This window comes from Lepisma saccharinum, chromosome 25 (genome assembly GCF_977018435.1).
Source record: "Lepisma saccharinum chromosome 25, izLepSacc3.1, whole genome shotgun sequence".
In the NCBI taxonomy this organism is placed as follows: Eukaryota; Metazoa; Arthropoda; class Insecta; order Zygentoma; family Lepismatidae; genus Lepisma; species Lepisma saccharinum.
The window spans coordinates 41,470,966-41,485,916 of NC_139253.1; the positions used below are offsets into that span (position 1 = coordinate 41,470,966).

At 38.7% G+C, this 14,951-nt stretch overlaps 1 protein-coding gene across 1 annotated transcript in view; it reads left to right on the plus strand.

The window, feature by feature from the left end:
- LOC145978752 (uncharacterized) overlaps positions 1-14,190 on the plus strand; it is a 56,009-nt gene extending 41,819 nt beyond the window's left edge. Inside the window, exons 7-9 of the mRNA XM_083111562.1 lie at positions 7,559-7,763; positions 12,697-13,275; positions 13,865-14,190. Of these exons, the coding sequence (XP_082967688.1) occupies positions 7,559-7,763; positions 12,697-13,275; positions 13,865-14,107 (1,027 nt within the window). The 3' untranslated portion in view covers positions 14,108-14,190. The remainder of the gene's footprint in view (positions 1-7,558; positions 7,764-12,696; positions 13,276-13,864) is intronic.
- The last annotated feature ends 761 nt before the right edge of the window (positions 14,191-14,951 follow it).

The window sequence follows — 14,951 nt, forward strand, 5'->3', positions numbered from 1 at the left end:
AAAGCAATGTGTTAGGAACCTTATCTGGAATTCTGGTACGCAGACAATCATCACAATGTTATATAATTTCACTATGTACCAGACATAATCGGGGCTTATTATGCATTCAGATGTACTCCAGCAAATTTGTTTGCAATTCGGGATTACATATTCACTGAAGCGCCTGAGCGGAGTCAATTAGAGAGTAACTTCAGGTGTTTATTCAGTAATTGCATTTGTGCAATTACATGAGGAGCATAAACACAGTATTCCGAATGTGTTTTCTTTACTTTCCCTTCAAATATTCCTCGTGTCTTCTTGTTGGATGTTCGAAGGCTGGCCCCATCAACAAAAGGAATTTTCTCAACAGCTGCACTTGAGTCAAGGGTAAACACACAATGGCACTCTGACATCTCTCTCTCTCCTCTCTGACCAATGCAATCCTCCTCATCCATCTTGCTATAACGTGCCATTACTAGGACAAAAGAAAAACTGGAGCAAAAAAATATATTTATGCATATTCGCCATTAGCCCTACAGCACGCTCGACACGATTCTCAATTGTTTTTAGCATTACCTTGATCTAGAAGCTTCTCTGGTTTGTAGGCTATCCAGGTAGAGGACAATACAGAGCCGCGAGGCAGGGAATCTGAGAGAAATTTACAGTGAGACGATCTTCTTTTTTTTTATATTAGACATTGGACATGTAGACATTTCGTAACAGAGACATTCAACTGTCTGCATATTGAAAATCACATTAAGTTCTCAAGCCAGTCAAAACAATAACAGATTCCGCAATAGACTATGGTGTTATTATATCCAAATAAACATGTAATAGAAAAACATTCTCCTGTCTCAGTTTCGATCACACGCATATATATATTCATTCATATAAATTACAGTTTCAATATCAAGGCATGAGTAGGCGACGTTATACTCTGAATACTGGGAGGACAATTTCAGTAATGTCTTCTAGAAGTAGAGTCGTGTTTAGCATATAGAGATCCACAGTAAGGTTATGACAGTTTGTACGGCTACGTACAAGGGAAACAAGACGATATTTTCAGTGTATTTGTTAAAGTTGCGTTGATAGTACTCGGTCGAAGTTAACCGCCTAACAAAATTTAAATTCGTTTGAAACCACTAAGTTATAAGTCAGTATAATTTAGGGTCTAGGATACAAGTCTACGTACTTCAACAACGCAGAATATCAAACGTTAGCTTCGATTTTCTTTAGTGACTTACTCTTAAGTGGGAGTTCATATTAGTTACCGGTTTGGAACAACATAACTGTTCACGTTGAGAGTTTAGAGGATCTTATTGGAAAGACGTATAGTAAAAGCTTGTAGCAAGGCCAAGGCGAATGTGGAAGTACAATTGACGTGGACCAGAAAGAAAATTGTAAGAATGTTACGATTGTATTGAATTTACCTTGATAAGGACAGGTGGAAGGTTTGTGTTGGTTATGCGACTTCGATATACTCACATGACGCAAATATTCTGCAAGAATTACGCAAACTCAATCATTGAAATGATCGTCAAAGAAAACATATACTTCTTATTGATGTAATGTTTTCTTCCTGCTTATGTTCGCATAAATTAAAGTCCAATATAAGTACAACCAATGTATGGTATGTGCAGTTATTTTTGCGTGAAACATTTGTCCACTAAATCTAGGTGAATGGATGACGGCGAAGTAATGTTTAAGTGAAAGAAAATAACCCGGATGTTCAATTAATGCGGGATTAACACCAGTTTACCATTTTCTTTCTAACAGCGTCACATCCGTTTTTTTTTTAAACGGGTTATTTCGTACCGTCGTACAAAGCTCCATAATTATCTTGTTCACTGTCTATAATTTCGAGAATGTCAATATCTTTGGGACAAACCATGGCGATTAGTTAGCAAGTATGCAAGCAAGTAATTTTGGTTAGAAATTTAATACACAAATGGACAATACCTATCTACAATACTCTCTTCAAATGAGCATGACATATTACAACTGGCATATCTTCAGTTCGGACCAACTTTTTGTCTTCATCGTCTACAATGTATAACAAATCGCTCCTCGTAATAGTAGATAATAAGTGGTCATAAAGTATTGATGTTATGAAACAGATGTAAAGGAAATTATAATAAAAATTTAAATCAGTCTAAAGTTTTTTTAGTATCAAGCAATGGTACATACATAATTGAAGATTTTGGGTACTTACATTTCTTTCCTGTGGAACACTGTGGAACATCTCTGCAAAGGAAACAAAAATGTGGTAAGTGCACTTACAAAATGATTTCTAGTAAGTGAGAGGATATATATTAATTTTGTTTTATTACAGTTGAGTTTTTTTAAAAACAGAAATTCAAAAGAAAAATATTATTTAAAAAAAAAAATTATTTCTCTTAAAAATACTAAGTTTAATTTATGAGGCAGTCATGGTAATTTTAAAACGATCCTTCTTTTTATTACTTATTTCTGTTGAACTTCATTTTTTAAAAAAATCTGAGCTCGTTATGGTTCTTACAATAAATTAAATGTAGAACTTGAAAGTATTCAAAGCAAAGGTCACGTAAGTATTCAATACATCCACAGTCATTCTAGATCTATTTGTATAAATTAATATTATTGGAATTTTTAAACTAACCAATTTATTTTAACTCGAACATTGAAGAAAATAAGAGTGATATTTTATAAATTAGTTACTTTGTGAGAAAATTTCAGTTCTTAGACAATTTTATAAACAAAGAAAAATATCCAATGGTAACGTAACGCCTTTTTTTCATTTTAGAAAAAAAAAGCACTAAAGCTGCTGACTAAGGCAGTCTTTATATGCATATAAACACTGCACCATACACGTGTATAGGCAGCCTTAACTTACATGTAAACAACACTACACTATACACGTATATAGTGTAGTGTTTTTTATGTAAATAAAGACTGACTTAGTCAACAGCTTTAGTGTTTTCAGAGGGAAAATCAGGTGCACAGTGAACAAGGTCTAACTAAAACAGATCATTCCGTTTGGGGAATGTACACAGAAGCACAATTCTAACGTTTTGCGGCACCAGTTACAATCAATTTCTAAACAAGAATAAGACCATTGACATATTTTCTATGAACCTAATGGAACTCAGTAAAGCCACTATTAACACAATGACCACAAACGTATACCCAGGTACACAGAAAGCTATGTAACTGTATTCACTACATTTATGGACTCTGTAAGAAGGAAATTCCTGTTGAGTGCAATAAATAAATATATTCGATGGTTCAGAAATTAATAGAACATTTATATTTAAGTTGCACAGAAAAACTTAGTATTTTGCTTGTGTGTATTTAAAAAAGATCATTTGAATTCATGAAATTGGAACTTTTCCTGAAGCATAGATGTCCTGTAAGTCATGGTAAATAGTGTGGTAATTATTAACTCATTTGTATTTGGAGCGGGACCCCCTGACCCGTGAAAATTTGAGAAAGTTTCCTTGTAGGTCCCCCTCCACCCATGGACCCTTCTCATCTCTTAAGGTAAATTCGATCAGGAATTTCGTCTAGTATAAAGAAATCCATCACTACTTAACTTTCGCCAGATGGTGGTTACGGAACACAAAATACCTTACAGGATAGAGATGAACAAACACGGAGTACATATTTGTTGCACTCAAGTGTTCATGAGTTAACTAGCTTGTCAGGCTCACATCTCCGAATCTACTTTCCCATATTATTCGACTGAATTTTACATTCGAAGCGAGCATGTAACGTTTCTAAAAATTAGCTTGTATCTTCAATCTTGATCTGGATGTCATCGACATGAAGAAGGCAATGAATGCAATAACTTGAAGAAAAAATCATCACGAGGACCACTGACGTAACACATCAACCTATACAAAATTTATGGTTACGCCTTCGGGTTTTGCATTAGCCGCATCTCAATTAGGGAGAAAAAAAGAAGGATGCTTCTTTTAATTCTCATCCTCCTCCCACCGAAGCTGATCTACATATCAGACAAGTTCTCAAGTGCCCTGACATGGCGTGTGCGCGGATGGAAACCGTATGTAACTTTTGTTTCGAGTGCCCTGCATGATATTAAGTGCTTAAGCATGTCAGTAAAAGTAAACAGAACAGTCGCCCTTGTGCTACACATGTTATGTAACATATACACGGACATCTTCCTCGCTCGTGTTGCTGAATGGTAATAAGGTTCTCTGCTTTGTGACCTTATGGTGACCTGATCACGCCTTGTTCCACAACGGTCAGGCTGTCACTTCATTTTACTTTCAATAAAATATGCATTGAAATCATTCCTATTGGCTTAAAAAATCTTTATATTTATTTAACGTCGTGTAATTCTATAGTTAATTCTTGATTTCTACTTCCCGTTTTGATCGGGACAGTCCCGTTTCAGAAGTATGTCCTTGTCGTCAGGTCGATATTATTAAAATACCACCCGTTTTATAACAGTATAGGAGTTAGCTTGAAAACCCAAGTCTAAATTTGAGACACATTTCAAGCTTAAAAAAATGTTGATGGATTTTATAAACTAGTGCCATTGCAACACTGTGGAAAAAGAACTGGACTGACAATACGGACCTCTAACATGACTTTAAATCCCTGCGTCTTCATACAAACACAAAAGACAAATCTTGCTCTTTGTATCAGATATGTGGGGTAGGTTTTTCGTGGAGTTTTATGAACGGTTGGTGAAGAATAAAGCTGTTCTCAAGAAGACTGGTTCATCTTCTTCTGATAAGTACTTCTGGCATTCTTCAATTTCAGCGTTGGACTAACATCAAAGGTTGATCAGAAGGTATCAGGAACATTATGTAAGTTATAACGAGATTGTAATGAATAAAAAATTAGAGAATGGGAGGTCATATTTAATTTATTCTTTATTATATATGATTTTTGTGATACATACTTTAATAAATAATAATAATAATACGTTAATAGCAATATATTTTAAAAAAATTAAGCCTAACCGATTTTTCAGCGGGGGGTAAAAATAGTGTGGTCAGCATATTAGTACGGGTAATAATGGAAATCATAGGAGTACTAAAAAAAATTCAGTACTGGACTACTACGGACCATACAGACAAGAGTACTCGTTCTATTGATATTACAATGATTCGTATATTAATAACTGTTCCAATAAAATGTGCTGCTCCACTTATATTTATTTCTCTTGGAACGAAGTCCTTAAAAATGATGTTACCTTAGGTTTATAAATTTTAAATAATAATTTGCAAGGGTAACTAAGGAAAAGCAAATTTAAATGCACTGTGTAACTATTTTGACACTACTATTAAATGTCTTCCCTCCGTGAAATCATGTGCATGCATGATATACCGGGATCGCGGAGTGGTTAGTACAGCGCTCTACGACGCCAGGTGTCCCGGGTTCGAATCCCGGCCTGGGTATGGTTGTTCTTAGTGAGTGTCTATTTATTAATTTCGTCATATCATCAGTCTTCGCGATTAGCCAAAAGTGGCAGAAAACGAAGTAAAATAAACCAAATCATTCAATGGGTTAATGTAATTTTTATTCCTTTGAGGCATAGTAAAAGACGAAGCGAATGCCGACAAAGAGCACAGAATTGAAATTCTGTGTTACTCCGTTGAAACAGACATTTATTCCAACATAAATATACATGCCTCCACAGGGACAAATAACGAAGTGAACGTATTTAGTTTGCCAGTAGTAACACATTAATGTAGCGGCGATTTTTGGGAAGGATACCCTACATTTAAAAATGTTGCATTTTCTTCCCACATAAGTCAATGAATCAACTACGTGTGTATAACGACGTGTCTATAAACCGTGATGGCTGTCTGTAAAACAGCTTTCGAATAGCGGGTTTTTAATGTATAGCGGTGGAAAATAAAAGATAAATGTAAAGTTATCTCCCCTAAGCATTGCACCGTACCATGAGGGCATTGAGGTAGGGCTCCTGACTTTCCCAATCTCGGATATATCAGAGATGACACAACAGTCGCCAGGGTCGCCATCAGAAAGTCAATGATGAGAGGACGAGTGAGTCCCAGAGCTGCTTATGATTAAGGGGAAAATACTACCTGATATCACCCACCTGAAAATGTATCCAGGTATCTCGCGTGTCAGTCAGAACCCCTACCAACAGTACCATCACAATTGTGTATATAAGTAGATGAAATTATGAGCAAAATCTAAAATATTAAGGTAGATGTTTGCCCCAATATAAGGATATACAAAAACGTTACGATGAAATACCGGGTGTCCCAGAAGTCTTTCCCTGATTAAAAACTTAATTCATATCCGCTATATGCAATGTAGAGATGTGAAAGTGGTGCCAAAATGTTGGAAAACTAACCAAGTTTATTTGTTGCATGTTTCAGTAATGTGGCTGTAGTGTAGCAGTGTCAGTGCCAAGAAATCCGGAATTAATGCTCTTGACATCTTTCGATACAATGTTTCTTGGACTTGACAGGATTTGGGAATGAAGATAAATTCCATTTTTAAATACCAACTTATTGATGGCAGATATTCTAGACGAAAGAATTCTGTACATTTGAAAGTTCCTCTGCACTGTTATTGGTGACCGGGTCTCGTGATACCAGAGAACATGCTGAGCTTTTTCCTGATTTGTGAACATTTCCGGTTTTCTGGGCACTAACACTGCTACACTACAGCCACGAAACTCAAACCTGCAACAAAAAGACTTGGTTAGTTTTCCAACATTTTGGCACCACTTTCACATCTCTACCTTGCATATAGCGGATATGAATAAAGTTTGTAATCAGGGAAAGACTTCTGGGACACCCGGTATATAAAGTCCTTGAAAATGTATCTGTGATCCATTGAAACTTATTTTTTATTTTACGTCACTTTTCTGCAACTTTTGGCTAATCACCAAAATGAGGATGATGAAATTTAGGAAGCGACACTCACAAAGAACACCAAGGCCCCAGGCTGTGATTCGAACCCGGGACCACTGGCCTCGTAGCGCGTTGTATTAAGCACCTAATTCAAAATCTGTGTTAGGTCCAAAATGAATAAAATTAATGTATTTACATAGGATATCAGGAATGTGAAATTGAGAATCGTATAATATCTTAAGGTGAATGGTATTCGAACAGTTTTGAATCCACTTTATACCTATCTCATTGTAACCTCTTGACCTTTCCCCATTCGGGTTACCGTAAGACATCCCATGTTTGGAACGTTACTAAGTTACATGTAAACAAGCATGACTTTAAAAGTTGTCACCGTTTTCTCTTTCCCAATAGATTAATATGGTTCTACTTGCACTGACCCAGAGAAGAACTGTTAGCTTGGTTCTATCTCTGTGGATAAAAAGAGCGTGTTTTGTGCAATGCGAGTTCAACAGTGAGTGACGAATAATCCACTTTTGATTGCATACTAGTCTGACAGGTATTGGAAGATGCTGGGATTGGAAGAATACATAAGAAAAAACCACGATTGCGTGAAGGCAAGTCCAGGATGAGTCCTTCTGATTGGTGTGGCGGAGTGGGAGGAATTGGACCATTCGGCGAAGAAGAAAGCAACCATAGTTGGCTTGCCCGGCAGCCGATGATGCAACTCTCACTTTAAGGACGTTACATACCGTTCGGTTCGTGATCCATCTGCTCCAGATGTTATTGTTTTTCTGCCACTTTCTTGCTCTCCCACATACAATATGTACACAAACTGCGCGTGCCAAAACCAGAGCGGATGGGTATAAAAGGATCCCCGAAGAGACAGGAGTTATCAGAAACCGACAAGCCTTCATTGGATCTAGAACCACCGCAGCAATGAGGGTAAGTCCTACACACTGAACAATGTGTTACACCAAAAGTAATGGCAACTCAGTAGCCACCACAATTAGCGTAACACAACACCTGATCCAATGTTGCGGGGCTCTTACTTAACAGCCATTGGTGCACCAAGACACCAAAGAACGCCGCTGAAGCGTCAGCACTAAGAGAGGTGTTCTGTTCCACCAAGTCTGGACATTTGCACGGCCACACAACACACTTTTTACAGTGCAGATTCCCTTCTCGTGTATTTACTGAGAAAATATCCACTAGACATTTTCTCTGCTGATTAACTTTGCACCAGAATTTTTGCAGTGTAGCTTCTCAACTCTGGTCAATTTGACTGAGAAAAGAAGCGCAATTGTTTGCTTGGGTTTATTCCACTTCGCTTTTCTGCTACTTTTGGCTAATGGCGAAGATGATGGTGATGTGATGCAATTGATGAAAGAACACCCAGAAAAGAAAAACCATGCCCAGGCAGGAATATGAACCCGGGATCTCTGGCGTCGATGTGATAACCACTTTTTTATATAAAGGAAAACAGCTAAGCTCTAGTTTCTTCCGTCATTCTCTTTCTGATTTATCTTATACATCAATTCTCTTCTTCTCCATCGAGGACAAACACAAACATCCACGTCTTAACCGGGATTCGACCCCAGTGGCGTCGTAGCGCGCTGCGACAACCACTGGGCCGCGATGTCGGCAAAGGAAGCGTGAGACTTCTATTCCAGGAATCAGCTTTGCACTCCACGTTTCAATTCTTTGATCCGAGAAAACAAGACATCTGCCCTAGTTAACCAGCCTAGAACGTAGACCAATATTTTCTGAATGCCTCTTAAAGACTAATAAGTTGCTTTCTAAGTTTCTATAGGATTGATTGATTGATTTGGTGTTTTAAGTCCACTTTATGCACAGTAAGGCTAATCGGGACTGGACCTACAGTTTAAAGTGGGATCCGAACCACTTGTGCCTCCAACGGGTATCGAACCCGGGACCCCTAAGTTTCTATAGGACAAATGTGACTATTTTAGATTAGTTTACGGCACTTTTCTGCACCTCTAAGTTAATCACAAGCACAAAGATGAGTGATGAAGTAATGAAACAGATAATGGAAGAGAAATTCTATTCGAACATCCAGCTGCCACTCCGTCACAAATAGAACTGTCATCCAAATATTGGCGGTACACACAATTCCATATCACCCTATTTTGTAAATTATACACAGACTTATCAAAGCTGCACATCCCAACGAATAGTTGCGTATCTCTGTGGTGTACTGGTTAGCACGACGCCAGGAGTCCCGGGTTCGAATCCCGGCCTAGGCATGGGTGTTCATTGTGAGTGTCCCTTCATCAATTTCATCATATCACTCATCCTCATCGCTGAAGCTAGTCAAAAGTGGCAGGGAACAAATATCAAGTCAAACCCAATGAATATTTCAATGTATTCACAAATGAGAAGCAGCAGTAAATTCTCTCACAATTCCTTCATTTTCAGTAGAACACAAAATATCTCTTAGTATTGTTTACGTGTCTGTAAACGTGAATATAACTACTCAGGTAAAACTGATGACTTTTCACTATTTTGACACAAAGGTAGGTGTGCGGGTGAATATATAGGTAAAATCAAATATTTTACAAATTGGTATCGTATAAATAATCAGAAGCCAACATGCCTTCATTGGAATTAGCACCATATTTTAATTGCTCTTTTTGGCTGAATCATCTCATATTGAGTACTGAATTTATTGCTCGTTTCCGGCATATTGAATACTTGAAACAAAGAAATGTAATACAATACGTTAAGATAGCACCTTACAGGCTACAACTATATAATCAATTTTACCATACCCCCCATTATAAGCAGTACATCTAAAGTAAAAATTAACGACAATACATGTGTAATTAAATTTGTCGACACACACCTACACACACACTCATCGAAAAAAACATTTTTGGGCCTTCTACTTACAAGTACAAGAATCCGCTCAGAATGTAGGCAGGGTAATGTTCCCAATGAATGGGTATCAACAGACACTCTTCCTAGCCTTACAGTAAGAGTTTCGTGTATGCACATCGCGCTGCGACGCCAAGGGTCCCGGGTTCGAATCCCGCTCGGGCTTGGTTGTTTGTGAATGTCCATTCATCAATTTCATCATTTCATCACTCATCCCCATCTTCGCAAATTAGCCAAGAGACACAAAACGCGAAGTAAAATAAACTAAATCAATCAATCAATCGTATATGCACAGATAAACAAATTTCTGATTGAACCCACAGTTGAAAGTGTGAGATGAGCTACTTTCTGCCATCACCGTGTATCAAACCCGGAATCCTTCGATTACAATGAGATGATGTAGTAATGCCATAGGGGAAATCTTTCTTGGCCTTCTAAGCACTGTGTTATATTAATGTCGGTATTCTACTCCACGAGGTTAACTGCGACGATAATCCCTGGCAGGTTATTCACGATTGTTAGTCGAATACTCTAAGCAGGAAACTGAGGCAGTTCACCACTGCATTAGCTGAAAAACTATTTATGAATCTGTATTTAATTCTATTTAATGACAGCTTCCAAATTCCAAGTTTATCACAGTGCCGGAGTGGTTAGCACAGCGCCTATGATACAAGGAGTCCGGGGTTCGAAGCCCGACCTGGCATGGGCGTTTTCTGAGTGTGTCCCTTGATCAATTTCATCATAGCATCAATCATCCTAATCGCCACGATTAGCCCAAAGTGACAGAAAAGCCACGATAAATAACAAACCTAAAAAAAAATCAACTTTAACACACTCCTGCATTATTGTATTAATATTCATATATTTTTATTTGAGTAGCTATAAGATTTTTCATACTTTGCCTGGGCGGGGACATTAATTTACTGCTTCGTAATGTTAGTGTGGATGCTACTTTGGTTACTGAATATCCATTTTGCTACTTTGATTCTTTGTGCAATGGTGAACCCATTTCAAATTGTGTTGTTTTTATATATAATACTCGCAATATACCAGTTAATTTTCCTTTCATTAGAAGATCGCAAATATCCCAACTCATTCTAGAAAATGCTAAATAATTCTCTAGGGATGATGTGCTAAGGGTGATTGTTAAATTCTAGCTAGCATAACATTTCCACTAGTTTATAATTGTACTACGGTCTGTCCCAGTAGTCTGCGCATAACAGTAGAGAAGGTGAAAAAGCGAGTGGGCGGAGCGAAGCAGTTGGAAGCTGCAATAGCATTGCCACTTACATCCAATACCTTCTATCACGCGTTCATTGGTCGAGTCCTCCGAGTCACTACTTGCGTAGAGGACTTGTTTTCGTTCCCTTGCTTTATTGATTCCTGGGACAGCGTTTAGAATGCAGTGAAGATATTGCAAGAACATCCAGCATGCAGAAGCTATAACAATGATTGGCTTGTATTCTGAGATAGCATTACGCTTAAATAAAGTGTCTATCAGTCATGAGTAGATCCCGGATTTTTAGGTTCTAAAAAGTGTGCTTTAGGTTCCTAAAATAGGCTCTAAAAATCATAAAATAGGTCCTAAAAATCTTAGGATTAGGCTCGAAACAATCCTGAAGTAGGTTCAAAAAAACTTAAAATAGTTCAAAGTTCCAGAAAAATGCTGATTAGGTATAGTCACCGGCAATGAAAATGGGACACTTATATCCTGAAATACACACTATCTTGCATAACGTTATGTGTGTTGCTTAACCCTACCGCAATGGCAGAACTTACCATTGGAAATTTGATATTAAAATCCACTCTTCGCCGTATAGTTAGGCAACAATATTTTTTCATGTTATCCACAGTCAAACTCCGGAATTTTGTATTTGAGGATCATCTTATGTTCAGAAAATAATCTTTCAACAAAAACATAGTCAGTGGTGCAAACTTCAATGCTGAAATATTAGCTTACAAGGCGTGAAGGCCACAAAGCACCGAAGTGACGCGAAAGTGAGACCTCTTTGAATTGTACAGGTAACAGTGGCACCAGCCATTTTGCTTTGTTTAGAGCTTTGAAAAATCACCATGGACTTCGAGGAAGGGAAATCGACAAAGAGTACGTTTCAAACACATTCGCCATTGACTTTTCTCGCGACGAAACAAAGCAAATGCCTCTGTGTGACATAAAAATCCTGTAAAACCTTTAAAAATATATAAAAACCTAAAAAAAAGGCTTGATTTAGGCGCATATACCTAAAATAGGTTCTAACAAGCAAAATAGGTTTTTTAGGCACTATAAAACTTCATCAGTTGTTACGTTTTTTAATTGATTGATTGATTGATTGATTGATTGGTGTTTTAGGTCCACTTTATGCCCAGTGACGCTATTCGGGACTGGACCTACAGTTTAAAGTGGGATCCGAACAACTATATGCCTCCACCGGGTATTGAATCCGGGAAACCTTCATTACAAGGCGAAGACGCTATCACTGCACCATCAGGGAGGCCCTGTTACGTTTTTAAACGAAACGCTGACATAACTTATTATTTCTTAGATACCTGTAAAGGAAAAAATAGGTTAAAAACCTGAAATCCGAGGTCTAGTCATGAGCTACAACAGACCGTATTGTTCCTGGAACAATTCAAGTTTTGATTGGTGAAAAAGGTAAGGCTTTTGAATTCTTCGATTTACTGACCTTTAATTGTAGCAATGTTATTGCACAAAAATGTACACTCACCGGCAATAAAAATTAGACACCTACATCCTGAAATACTCGCTTCCTGCATAACGTTATGTGCGTTGCCTAACTCTATGGCAGTGGCAGAACTAAGGTTTAAACATTTGCTATTATAATCTACTCATCGCCGTAAAGTTAGGCAACATACATAGCGCCATGTACGGAAGCGAGTATTTCAGGATCTAAGTGTCCCGCTTTTATTGCCGGTGACTGTACTTAGCATGTACAAACATTATTGTCAATTAATTTTCCAGCTCTTGGCAATCTTCGCTCTCGTCGCGCTCGTCGTGGCCGAGCCGCCAGTCGGCAACCAATACCTCCCACCATCATCCAGAGGATCCAACAGCTACTCAAGACAGGCACCGTCATCGCAATACGGCGCACCATCCATCACCTCCGCTCGCTTCGCCGGACCATCCCAAGAGTACGGAGCTCCCGGTTTCGGTGGCGGTTTCGGTGGTGGCCGAGGAGGAGCCGCTGCACCAAGCGGTCCCCCAGCAGCCAAGGTGTCCATCCGTTTCGGATACTCCGGGGCATCTTCCAGAGGCCGCAATGGTGGTGGTTTCGGAGGTCAGTCTTCGAGACATGCCGCCTCGTCGCCATCCTCGACTTACGGTGCTCCGAGTGGACTCTCGGCGTCTTATTCCTCTCCTTCCGATTCTTATGGACCTCCAGCTCCAATCCCAGTTGCACGGTTTGGTGGCGCTTCTAACCGCGCCCCTTCAGCCCGCTACGGCGCCCCGGCTCCTTCCTCAAGGTACGGCGCCCCTGGAGGTGGTTCCAACGGCTATGCACGAGGACGAGGAGGAAGTTTCGATGAAGATGCTGTATCCGTAAGTTCACACTGTTGAAATTCAAGTACAGTCATGGACACTTCTTGGGTGTGACAATTCCATTTAAAGTTAATTGGACTGTTACAACACAGAAGTGTCCGTGACTGTACAACAATTTTAAATAGCCTACTACTTTTCTTAACTTGAGAGCAGCTCAAATAGTACCTTCGAGATTTAAGATAATGAACATAAAGTTGAAAGAAATACAATTAATATTATTAATGTTACTTGAATTGGTCTGCTTAAAGAGGAATAGCTATGATCGTTGCTTTGACAACAGATGGCTCGGGTCGTTGCTGACGTCATCGGAAAATTTCAAAGGCTCTTTCCTTGTCTTGAACCAGGTAAAGAACGAATACCTTGTGATTGGTTTTAGTACACTATTATTCATATGTACACTCAATACCAATTCGATACCCGGTGGAGGTACATAGTGCTTCGGATCACACTTTCAACTGTAGATCCAGTCCTAATTAGCCATCTGTGCATAAAGTGGACTTAAAAACAAAAACTCGGCCTACATGCGTTCCATTATATAGTGGAGGACGAAGATGAAAACAAGCAAGACTACATGAACTTTTATTTTCAGGAGCCTGCCCAGTATGAGTTCACCTACGACATCAACGACCAGTACTCCGGTCTTGAATTCGGCCACCAGGAGAGCAGAGAGTACGAGGCTGCCCAGGGAGAGTACAGAGTCCTGCTCCCCGATGGCAGAACCCAAATTGTCACCTACGAAGCCGATGACTCTGGTTACAGGCCAGACATCCGCTACGAGGATCCCGAAGGAGGTTACGGTCGTAGCGGAAATGGTCTTGGAGGCCCTTACTAGTCTGCTTCTGTGCAACATACCGCGTACGTACAACAAGGAATCTCAGCTATATCTGACAAATATTGCAAGGGTATGGTAGGTGTGGGTTATCAATGCAAAAAGGATGTATGATTACGGCTCTTTATGTTTGTGGTGAATGCATGAGTAAATTTTTGTATAGTTTTATGTATACTTTTGTAAATAAAGTCGACTTCATAAGATATATGCGTTTCTTCCTGATCTAATATCCCTTTCAGTGATGTAAATATAAAGTCTATGGTCTTGCAGTGATGGAATTAGAGTGTGCGACACTTGGTAAGTTACAACTTGTGGCTAAATGAGCTCCATCTACTGTGAAAAAGTAACAAATAGAGGCAGAGTATTTTCGTAACATCTCTCCCTATTATGCATTTGTAGCTTGGGAGCGAAACGAAACTCCCAAAGGCACCAATCAGCAAGTGAGATGCTGACGTCATCTCCACCCACGACCTATCACAAACCCCCCTTTGTCCACCTCTACACTGTTTGTAGGCTCGCCACTTAGCCAGAGATGTTTCGAAAACTATCCGACAATATATATGGTATGAATTTGGAAGAGAACAGAATGTACTGTGTTTAGAAAACAATGTTTTATTTAAACGTTTCCTTCTGCAATCAGAATTTAATATGTAGGGCGTCTGAATAAATATTCAAATACAGAAAAATTTGCTTTCATATAAATCTATTCTTTTTAATTCTACATTCTGAATATAGAAAGGCAGTCAGCGTACTTTGCATAGACATGAAATATAAATTTAATGTAGGTTCAAAAGGGTTAAAAATATTTAAAGAATAAAAAAAGAACAGGAAGAATGAATATTAAGGT